Genomic DNA, 12,541 nt, shown 5'->3' with positions numbered 1-12,541 from the left:
CTTCAAGTGGACAGACAAAACAAAGGGTTTCTTGGGTAGTGATTCAGCCATACTTTTTAAATGACTGAAATGTTAGTAAACAGATTTATTGACATTTATTCCTCTAGTATACTGTTCTTTGACATTATAAGCTTATAGATCTGCACACATCTATATGCTGTCGTATGGAGGATGTGAAATGCAAGGCTAAACATCCCTGCAAGGCAGACAGTCCAAAAAGTCCCTAATGACATACTCCAACTTTTATGAGTTGTATGCTAATGTCTCCTCAGACTTGAAACTTTTTCCTCTATTTACCAGGGTCTGCTAATTAAAATTATTTTTCTTGTTCTTTCTTTAATAAGAACTATAATCTCCCTTGCTATTTTACTGGTCTTTTATAGGAAATAGTATGGATTTTCTCTTCTAGGTTACCATGGTTCCTGCAAGTTTTACACAGGCCATGGGGTTTTTACATCTTTTATTTCTTATTAATACCTCCAGATTTCCTCCAGCTTTTCTCTATCTTCCACCAAAAGGGGTCACATTGCAGCTGAGCTCCAGCAGGGCATGTTCACACCACTGAGCATAGCAACAAGGGCACTGACATGAAAGAAACCTCAGGAAAAAAATAAAATTGAAAAATCAATTTTTTTAAAAAATAACCATCCATGTAATCAGCCCTGAGAAAACAGCAGTTCCATCAGGATGATATCATCATACTGCTGATGAATTAACTGAATTGACTGAATTCATCATTTTTGCTACTCTGGGTGGTTCTGGTTAATCCAGAGCGAGAGTAATGGACTCAATGATCCTTTTGGGTCCCTTCCAACTCAGAATATTCTATGATTTAGTGGTTTTATGCTTCAAACATGGCATCTACACAGGTGGTTATTTATCTTGTGGGAAGAAGGAAAAGAATGGCATGACAAGAGCTTATTAGAAAATTCATGCTTTACACAATTTTGCACTACTGCAATACTATGACAGTTAAAAACCCACAATAAATATGTGGGCTGCACTAGGAGAGCAGATTTGGAAAACTTTATAACATCATAATACACTGTGTTAAACATGAACTTTTTGTTCCTGTTTTCATTTTGTTCATTTTAGAGAGAAAAAAAAAAACAAACCCTCTCTCTCTCTCTTTCTGTATATATATATATACACACACAGATATTTTTAAATCCAGAATAAACAAGTACATCTTAGAAAAAGATGGGTCCTAAGCAGCTGTATTTTCAGTTCTGCTCTTCCACTCATGCAGTGCTCCAATTCATATCAGTACCTGTCTTTAACTTAAATGACCTTACAGAAGCTGGTTAGATAATAAGACAATCAGGTAATAAAATAAAAAAAAAAAAAAAAATAAAAGGAGACTTCAAATGGACATGACATAATGTCCATGCATTATGGAGCCTTAAACTCCCATTTATATGCCCATTCAGAAACAAAGTGGCCTCAATTCTCTCAAGCTTAATTGCTTTCAACTTGAAGAAAATCACTGCTAGGGTGATTTAAATCATGTACCTTTTGCCTGGACATCTCAGTTATTTAAAAAAAAAAAAAAAAAAAAAGAAAAAGAAAAAAAAAAGTACTTCAAGACTTCCATTCCAGGGAGAGTAACCCGTCCATTTCCTGAGTCTCCTTTACAAAAAGCAAATTATAATTCATAGATCCACAGTAATTTCAGTCAAAGATGAGCATTTTGAGCAGAAGCTTAATTGGTGAAGGACTGAAGGCGAGGGATTTGAGGACAGGCAGCAGAGTAACTACTCCAATCACACAGGGAGAGGGGAAAGCTCAGTGGGAGGACAAGTCTTGGATCAGCTGTGGATGGCCCCAGGCAATGCAGCTCACGGAGTTTTATTGGGGCTGTCGCTGCTCATGTGTTCAGCCTGGTTTGCTGAGACAGTTCTGATGTTTAGGGACCAAAAGCACCAGGCAAAGCTGGTTTGGGTAATGAAGATGCTGTCATTTGACAGCTGAGTCCTCCAGGAGAACCTGAGCCCATTGAGAGAGACACAACTGTCTTCATGGTCCTGTGGACCAAACTTTTGATAAGTGAAGAAAAGTTTTACTGACTTACAAGCTTCTTTTTTTTTTTTTGTAATTTTTCTTTTTACAAACCACAGCTATCTTGTGATTTCATCAATGTTTTTGTATTCCCACTGATTTTCTCCCATACTTACTGACACTACTCAAATATTGTTCCTCTCAGTAGCAATATATGAAATCCATTATGGGGCACATGCTGCATAAGAAAAAAGGCTCACTTGAGTTCATGCTTCATCAGTATTACTCTAGTTAGCTTTTCATTCTCCAGGCACTACTGCTGTAATACCAAGTCTCAGAACATCAGTTCTGCACTATTTTAATAACACTGCCAGTGTTCACTTTGCCAGCTCGTTCACAAAAGATTATTACCAAAAGTACATCCTTTATCACTGCTATCAGTACCTGTTTTTTTCTCTGAATGCAACTTGGTTTGGGCCCAAATACAGTGCACCTTCAGGTATCTATAAAATACTGGATATTAATTATACTCATCCATTTTGAAACGCAGCAATATTTGATTAATGAAAAGGTAGGCACAATAGCAAACACACTCACATCATTACTTGAGAACATGCATGTACCAAACCTGTGCAAGCCTATTCTATTTTTATTGTTTTGATTATAGCTGTCAATTTGATCCAAACCAATAACCTGATGTTGTTAATGAGCTCCTTTTAAATGCACTTATGTCACATGCTTGGTATATCCTTCAGTTTTGTCTGACTCTGAGTCCTTTTCAACTGAATAAGCTGATTTTTTCATACAAGCTCATACCTTCGCATGTTCATAAATTTTTTTTTAATTTACTTTTTAGTTTGCTGGAGAAAAGAACCATATTTTCTCCTATTTTCTCTTTGCGCATGAATGCAGAATTGTCTCACCTTAGTTTTGGGAAGGAGAAAAGATATGACAATACCCCTTGTTCCTTTTTCTCACCAAGAGCAGCAGTCACAAGGTTTCCCAGTGAGCAGACCTGTGCTGCTGCACTGGAATTGAAGCATCAAGGGAAAAGAGATCCAGGGGGAAATGTAAAGGTGACAGAGTTTTATGCCTCAGTTTAGTTACAACAATTAAAATTAAAAGATTGAATAGCACAGAACTGAAGGCAGTTTTTTAAAACCTGAGATCAGACAAAAAGTCTTCTTTCATCATTTTCTAGCAAGGGATAATAACAAAGTAGAAATAATTTTTGTCTGATTAAGTATCTTTGCTTCTCTCATCTTATTTTGGCCCCTCTATTACACCATCTCCAACTGTTCACAGCCTGAAGGAGGTGTGGAGGGGGAGGAGGAGATACAAAATATGAATTCTTAATGAAAACTTTCATATTATGATTAGTTACTACAAAGTTTTTGGTGTTTTTTGGTTTGAGGTTTTTTGTGGGTTTTTTTTTGGTTGGTTTTTTTTTTTTTAAATGAAGAAAATTCCTTTTCAGGTCATCTTTAAAACTTTTTTGAAGTGAGTGGGTCTTATATATATCTTACAACTCTTTGAAAATCTTTGTGACAAGGAAAGGAACTGAGCTGTTTTAATAATGGCATGTTATTAAACCACTAATGATTTTGCTGTTTAAAAGTGAGCTTTAATGATTAAAACTCTCCTCTTTGATCAGCAGAAAATGGTGACTAATCTGAGAGTGGAAAAAAACCACAAAGTTTTAAGATTCAGAGTGTCTCCAAAGCCTGGTGGCTGCTATAAAAGCTCAGAGACAAGAGAGTAAAAAGAGAATAAAACAGGCAGCAAACAGTAAGTGCAGTTGTTTTATTTTTACCCTGAAATACTCCCCTGTCTAAATAACAATGAAACAAATAAAGAAAAACATATGGCTTGACCTCCCCTGCTTTTGAATTTCTTCTCTTCCTGCCCTGTAAGAATCTTCATCTCCTCATTGATACCTCCAGGCAAATATGAGGTGAATGCAAACTCTATTCACTGTGCCTGATACAAAGTCATTTATGATTTGACTATTTTTTTTTTTTTTGAAAGACATAGGTACAGAAGGAGAAGAAAAATAAAATTACTGTCAATAAATTTGATTCAGAAAGGTCTCCACCTCCCACCAGCTGACTTGCTCTTTGCTGGCTGTTGTGGATTTAGCAATGGGGGATTTGAGGGCTGGCCTCAGGTTCTGTCCCATCAAACATTCCATCAGAGACTTCACCCATCTTTTTTCTAAGATGCCACCAAGTAGGACAGCTCTTACTGGTTACATGTCTACCCATGATGCCAAATAGGTTCAGCTGTCAGCCCCAAACTCTTTCTGTTTATATCATCAATCTCTCTGACTCATTAAGGGCTGTTCTCCATCCTCTGGGATGGCTTCTCTGTACTCCAGGCACCATCTCCTGTGCATGGCTCTCTAACAAGGAGAACTTCTCATTCAATGCTGCGTAAAACTTCTCCCATTCCCTTGGATTTTTAGTGCAAAGTGCTCAGTGGACCTTACATTGCATTTTGACCTGACCAAGAAAAGCCAACATCCCACGGGGATCATCACACACAGCTTGAGAAAGAACATCTGCAACAGCATCTAATCACCCTGGATGACAACTGGGCTCACCAACAGCCAATTTCCTCCTCTTACCTCTACCAGATTTCAGAAGAAGAACGAATTCAAAACTAAAAATGAAAATTTAAAACGAAAAAATTAAAAAGGCAGAATTAACTCTTTCTTATGATTTTTTTTCTAGATCCCTCAAACATGGTATTTAAAGTTGTTGTTCAACTCGGACTCTGTTCTTATACAAAAGGCTGAATTTCAAAATGTCTTCTTACCACCTTGCTCCCTCCTATCTTCTGAAATTTTAGACTGAGGCAAGTTTCCCTACTGTGTTTCAGAAAATGATATTATATATTTTAAATTATCATTATTATTTTCATACTGTGGCTTTGATTTGAGCCACAGCAAAATCTGTGCTTAGAATCCCTAGAATTGAACAGGAAGTGCACACAAAAATATTTTTATATTTTTTTCCTCAGAACAAATTTCTGATGTGATGAAGTGGATGAATTCAGCTGATAATTCTTCACTTGTTTCCCTTGTTCCCCCTTGTGAACCACAGAGGTATCAACTGATTGCTATTACAGACTTAAAATGCAACAGAGGAATTTTATTTTTTTTGCTGTAGTGCATTTGTTTGTTTTTTCCTGACTCAGTAACATTAGCAAGAAACGGTACATAACACCATAACACATTAATAGCTGTTGTTCTTCAAACATCATCATAACACAATCTCTTCCTGTGTGCATTTACAAATGTTGTGTGAAAGAAAGAAGTGGAGCCTGTGGGGTTTTTTTGTATTTCTGCACCATAGCAGAAGGAAAAGCCGATTAAAAGATTTATTCAAATATTTACATGACACACACTGTTGCAGTATTAAAATATGAGCTTGCTCCTTTTACAAATCTCTTTAGCAGTCTTTTCTACCCTTTGTTCCTAATACAACTTTTAAATGGCAGTCACAAGTTACAATGACTTCAGCCTGTAATTGTGCATCCCCTCCAATTCTTCTCTACCCCCTCCTCCTCTTCTCCCCCTAACTCCACCTTCTTTTTTATATTGACCTGCAATGCGCACGGGCCCCAGAAAGCCACCCAGGTCCTGGCTGCATCACAAAAAGCATGGACAGGTCAAGGGAGAGGATTCTGCCCCTCTGCTCTGCTCTGCTCTGGTGAGAACCCACCTGCAGAGCTGCCTCCAGCCCTGGGATCCTCAACACAAGAAGGACACGGAGCTGCTGGAGCTGGAGCAACTCCTGAGGCCACAAAGATGCTCCAAGAGCTGGAGCCCTTCTGCTCTGGAGCTAGGCTGGGAGAGCTGGGGCTGTTCAGTGTGTTAAAGGGAAGGCTCTAGGGAGACTTTTAAGCCCCTTTCAGTGCCTGAAGGGGCTCCAAGAGAGCTGGAGAGGGACTTGGGACAAGGGCCTGGAGGCACAGGAATAGGGGGAACGGCTTCAAACTGAAGGAGGGCAGGTTTAGATGGGACATTGGGAAGAGAATCGTCCCTGTGAGGCTGGTAAGGCTCTGGCACAGGTTGCCCAACAAAGATGTGAATGCCTCATACCTGGAAGTTTTCAAGGCCAGGTTGGACAGGGCTTGGAGCACCCTGGGATAGAGGAAGGTGTCCCTGCCCATGGCAGGGGGTGGAACTGGATGAGTTTTAAGGTCCCTTCCAACCCACACTTTTCTGAAATTCTATGATGATTCTATGGAGGTTCACGTAGGAGGTGTCTAAGCCATTTCCTCACTGCCAGTACTGCTCCACACTCTGCTCCACACATCCTTCCACACTCCAGCTTTGCTCTGCACATCCTCTTTGCAATGTCACCCTGTGTAACCACTATCCACACATCTCCTTATGTTTGGAACAGTTCTGTCAGTGGATGCTACGTCAATACCCTCCGCATGTCAAACACTCTCCTTAAAGTTCATCTTTTCCCAGTATCCTGGGAAATCTAGTAAAAAGTTATGGCTGGCATCCCAAATAGCATCAGAGCCATTGGTACAAGCTGCACATTTCTGGAGCCAGAAGTAGCCCTGAGGCTGCAGCCTTATCTGCTTTCCCCATTTTCTGCCATTCCCAAAGAAATCAGAAAATGAGTGTGAGGAGAAATAAAGACACCCTGGTATTTATATTACTCCATGTATCTCAGATGTCTGAGCAGTATGATCAGGACTGAAGAGCTCCTGTTGGGAGGGAACTGCAGCATATCCCCCTGTCCAGGCATTTTCCTTTGTGAAATGGTGCTGTGCATTCTCCATGGCCATTGTGGTGTGGTGGAAGGAAACAATTTACCTTGAACACTGGAGGCAATTAAGTAGACATATTTACAGAATAAACATGTAGATGTGCACAGTTAGCATTCCACAATATTAATTCCTAACATTCCTGAAAGCATTCAAATATCACAGAGCTTGAACAACACACATTTTATGCTTCCTATTAAATACAAAGAGATGTAGAGCCATTAAAAAAAAAAAAATGCTCTATGTATAGACATTTAGCTGGTTGTGGCAGAGCTGGGAGAGAACCTAAATCTGATCTATCCTCTTGTGAGTTTTAAATGTGTTACCTTCCCTATCACCAGTGTCCGGTGATCAAAGTCTCATGAATATGCCAATGGAATACTGGCTGGAATACTTTAAAAAACCATTCCCCATGAGCACAGCAGACTTGTACTGAGGATCTTAGCTAAACCCGTTCTAACACAGCTGATATTTGTTTCATGTTGACAGTCAGCAGCACCATCATCAATTTTACACCAATTTCATGGACCAGCAAAAGTAATCACTTCTGTTCCTTGACCACTGAAGAAAAGAAGTCCTGCATTAAAAATATCCTAACTACAAATGGCAGACATATGGAGCCAAACATCTTCGTTCAAAGGCATTTGATGGATAATATATTCTTGTAAAACAATTTATTCTGCCTCTCTGTTGCCAATTGCCACTTTATTTCCTACTATCCTTGAACAAGGTTTTCCCTCAGTCCATGTTTCTCTGCCAAGTCTGGGCTCTGAAGTGCTCCCAGTGATCAGTGGAGACACATCCTTTGCCCCTGGAAATGCTCGCCTTAACACAGGTCTGATACTTACACTGTGCTACTCTTAGTTGATAATTAGTTAATTAGAAGATTAGTTGATGTAACAGATGAGTATCAGCACTGCAAAACTCCTGAGTAGCAAAATTCCAGTTCATTGGGGGAGGGAGGTATTTTTCTGGTGGGTGTGCGTTAGACCTAGTCTGGAATAACCCAAACATCGAACACAGTTCAGATCCTGCCAAAGTAACATGCTTAAATTAGAAACATAACAAATTTGGTTCTTCAAGAGCTGTATGAATAGCAGAATCTTTGTTCTCTCAATTTCAAATTCAGTTTTATGAGAATAAACTTTTATGAAAAGTTCTTTCACTCCCTGTGAGATACTAAAGAAGCTTAGTAGCTCAAGTTCCATTGTAAGCTCATAGGAGAATATATCAAACCATCACCACTAAACATCTAACAGAACTTGCAGGCACAGAGATGTAAAATTAACCACACTCAGAAAAGATATTCTTGAGTGCAGTGAGGGGAACCATTTGGAATGAGCAAATTTTCCACTGTGCCTTGGTTGTTTTATGGATAAAAGCAGAATTTCTGGTTCACGACACAACTAAACTCATCACACACAGACATGAACATTCAAGAATAGCAGGGCTTGACCCTGTGCTACTACAGGAAGTTTATCACAGACATAAAGGCTTGGGATCACACTCTGAATTTCTTAGCATAGGAAATGGTCTCCTCTGTGCAAGCAGCAACTCATTCAGAGCTCAACTTGCAAAATGGTTTTAGTGTGGATGCTTTTGTGACTTTTTAAATAAAATAAACCCACCAAGTTACTCAGACAGCAATACCACACTAATTCTTTTACACCAAAATAAGTCTTAACTACTATCAGCATGAAAGAATTAAAAGAAAAGAAGGACAGAAAAAAAAAAAAACAAAACCACAAACCAAAAACAAAAACCAAAAGAAAGGATCAGAAGATTTTTAAATAGCCAGAATGCTTTTTGATTATCTGTTTGCATTCTGTACCAAAACCCAGTCAAAAACTAACAGAACTAATATATAAGTTGGGGTTTAGCAGTTAAAATGTATGTTAGATATCCAATTAACAGAACAATATATGTCAGATAATTAATAAAAATGCCAATAAAGCCAGTAATGAAATAACTGCTGAACTGCAGTTATTCTAAGAAACATGTATTCTGAGAAAATTTTCCACCAAGTGTTTTCACCACAAAATAAATGGAGATTGCTTAATAAGAATCACACTGTAAAATATCATGATTGCTTGTGGCCTTTCCCACAGGCCAGCACTTCCATCTCCCTAAAACAGCCACTCTTGGCCTTGCACATGGCACTGAGCAGGTGGCTCTCTGAGCAAGAATAGTTTGTAGCCAGCAGATAACAATGGAAGGAAAACAGTCATTTTTCTGTCCCTCCTCACAGCACCAAAGGCCTGGGTAAAATTTCTACATCCCTGACAGGTAAGATTAGCTAATAACAAGCTTTGGATTCATCCAGTAAGTCCAGCAAAGAATATACAAGTAAATGTACAGAAAAAAGGCTGCTGTCAGCAAATTTGAAAGCTTCAAGTTCTTTCAGATCAGAACTTGCAGAAAATCAATTTCTACATGAATTTTTATTTTTCTTTTAGAACAACTCTGCAGTCAGATCGAGTCAAGCTTACCATCTGCTGCAGGGAGAAATACAGCCATACTCAAGATTACATTATCAAACTTCTTTGTAAACTTTACATGCAAGCTGTTCCTGTCAGAATTGAAGTCATTGTGATAATGCATCTTAATATTCGGTCAGGCTTTAAATAAAGACTGACAAAAGTCTACATATGGATGACAAGCTGTTCTACAGTAAATATTTTTGTATTTATTGAGAAGGGGCTTATGGCAGTTTAGGACATATTCCATCAGGCATTTTGGTCTGAACTACTTACTGATTAATGAAACCAAGATAAAAACAAAATTTTGGTGAGGAGTTTTGAACAGGGATTTTAAGTTAACTTGATCCTTTTCCTACTCCTATTTAGTTATGCTTTTACATCATTATTGCTTGAAAGCTTTTCCCAGCTGGTGGATGTTGTAGAATGGAAGACATTTAGTACCCTGTATTTTAAGCAAGGCTTAATTTCCAACTGGCACTGAATGTAGCTATCTATGGAACAGAAAAAGCAAATACAATGTAATTTTACCATTATAGCTGACCCCCTAAAGCATAGTAAAACTTCTTCCACTTTTTTGTGTAAATAAACTTGTTAAACTCATTTCCAATATTCCCGTAAATGAGGGGATACAGCATAAAAATCCTTCAAAAATTCCTTTTCCACATACCCTAGTTAGAAACACAGCTTACAGAAAAGCAAATGCAAAAACAAATGTTGTGACAAGTAGGGATTAAATTGCTTTTTCAGTTTTGACTCCATTTTGAGAAGTTACAAGGCACATGCTGCAATTAATATTGCAATTAACCTAGTTAACTATGTGCTCCAAGTTCATTACACATTATTGCTTTATTATAGCAACTATACAAGTAACTCAATACAGCAAAGTAAAAATAGTTTTTAAAACACCTGCATGAAACATTTATTATGTGCAGTCACAGACAAGCATGCCTCATGTAAAATAAATCCTAATGCAAAGAAATGACCTTACCCTGATGTTGGATCAACAGCTATGGCCTTGGGGTTGTTAAGGTCCAGCTCGATGAGGGTCACACACACTGACCCGTTCTGGCTGCAAACAAAGATCCTGTCGCTGACGTGATCCACAAAGTAAAAATTCCCCGTGATCCAGTCGATTGCTATTTGCTGCACATCTGCCAAAAAAAAAAAAAAAAAAAAAAAAAAAGAAAGAAAGAGAAGCTCAGGAGTGCAGTTTCAATCCAAGAAAGCGGCTGCTGCTGGCTGCTCTGCCAGCAGATGCTCCACTCACTTAAGGAGCTCCAGCTGCTTTATATCTATTATATGGCTTCTAATAAGGAATCCACTACACAAATAGTGGTGGGGGAGAATTTTTCCTTTTTAAGTACAGACATCTGACTGCAACCTCAGTGGTGTGAAAGACACACATTTGTTTGGAGCTCTCTTCAATATTTTTAAGTCTGTCATTGTGGGCTTTTTTGTGGTCTCCTCAGAAGTAACACCACTGAATGATGGTGCACCTGTGAAACGGCTGAAGCTGATGGTACCAGACTGCTGGCAGAAGGCACTTGGAAGACACTCAAATTCTGAATTTAGTGTTCTAGGATGTCTGCTACACTGTGGGGATGGAACATTGGTAAAGGTTAAAAGAGTTTTTTGGCCATATTTGAGGGGGGCTAAAAGCAGACTAGAAATACTTCAAGCAAATAAAAACAACAACAAAAAAAGCATGTCTAAACACACCAGATCTATGCATTCATTTTCATAGAAAACACTTTTTTCTTGTACTTCTGGGGTATCTGGATGCAGCCAGATTTCTGCTAATTGCCACAAGAAGTAGCATTGAAGTAACTGCCTGCGTGATAATATAGAGACATTTGTTAACAACGAAGCTTTCCTTCTCAGGACACTGTGGCAGCTTCACAGCCCCCTAACACAACTTCTCACCCAGTTCCTGAAACCACTTTCTGTAAAGGCCTTATAAATCCTGCATTCTTCGTATAAGTCACCTGACCTACCCATAAACAGTCTTATTGTTACAGTAAGCAAAAGTATAGAGAAGTGCGAAGAACATAATTTTATCAATTTCATTTAACTAAGATTTCTTTTCTTCCTCTTGTTGACCGTACTGTATTGATAACACTCTGTAAGACTTATTCTTAGATTAAGAGTAACTCAATTAATAGAAAAATACACCCTGTTAAATGTTTTCAATGTTCACTTTTAACAATTTTTTATTTTAAGAAAAGTAATATATGTTTATTATATTACAGTGGTTTCAAAACAGTGCTAGCATAAGCGGAGATTCTATCATGGTGAGAGAAGGCAGATGTGATACAGTATAATTTCTTGTAGTAGTTTTCTTTTTCCTTTTAACTTTCAGTTGTCTGTATGTTTATCATCCTTCAGATGTGGGATTTTTAGGTTTGCTTTCCACAATCCAATACAAAACTGCTGCCGCCATCACATCCACGCTGTGCTGGAGAGCAAGAAGTAAACCTGATTGAGCAAAAATTGTCTTCATTTAGTTTTTGATGATAACTCAGGGCTTATGAGCCTTGTACTTGCTTAAAACAGACATGGAGGCTCATTTGTCGTCCTTGAAAGTGCAGGTAGCTTAAGATTTACTCAATGAAACAGCAGCAACACCAACTGTATCCCACCTCAGCCACCCCATTACACAGTTCACTGCTGTCTTCTCTCTCTCCCATTCATGCCCTTCCACTACTCATTTCCCTTTTAATTCAAAGTGAATATTGGGCCTGATAGGTCCTATTACAAAGATCTGCTGAGCCAGAATAAAGGAATGCTCCATTTAGCCCAATATCCCAACTCCAGCGGAGGCCAATGTCAGATGCACTGTGAGATATGTGAGCACTGATGTATTTTAGACAATAGGAAGAAAACACTTTTTTTTTCCCCTCCCCTTTTCCAAGCAAAATATAGCACAGGCTTTTAAAAATACCAGAAGAAAACTCTGTGCCTCTGAAAATCCGTAATAGTTAAAGCATATTTGATGTGTCTGCTTGCCATATTCTGAAGCTGGATTCATGGAATGAAAAATTTATGGTTTACTGATTCAGGGAGACTTTTGAAAAATGCAGATAAGCTTCTATGTAACAGAAGCATTTCTGGAAATATTGTTTATACAGGACAAAAGGTACAAAAGGAATCCAATTTCAAACATTTGTAGAAATAAAACTAGTAATTAAATTCCTGCAATGGGAGCTCTAGATGATTGCTGTACACTGGGAAGTGGATGAAAAAGAACAAGGTTAAGTAGCAGCGTGTTGGAGGAG

General features: G+C 38.4%; 1 protein-coding gene across 1 annotated transcript in view; it reads right to left on the bottom strand.

Annotated features, from left to right (window-relative positions):
* Positions 1 to 12,541, bottom strand: part of LRP1B (LDL receptor related protein 1B) — a 636,888-nt gene that overhangs the window by 260,684 nt on the left and 363,663 nt on the right. The window contains exon 7 of the mRNA XM_039555091.1: positions 10,255 to 10,417. Within this exon, the coding sequence (XP_039411025.1) occupies positions 10,255 to 10,417 (163 nt within the window). The remainder of the gene's footprint in view (positions 1 to 10,254; positions 10,418 to 12,541) is intronic.

The sequence above is a fragment of the Corvus cornix genome, chromosome 7 (assembly GCF_000738735.6).
Source record: "Corvus cornix cornix isolate S_Up_H32 chromosome 7, ASM73873v5, whole genome shotgun sequence".
NCBI lineage: Eukaryota > Metazoa > Chordata > Aves > Passeriformes > Corvidae > Corvus > Corvus cornix.
Note: the sequence above shows the minus strand (reverse complement) of the source record. Positions and strands in the feature narration are given on the sequence as shown.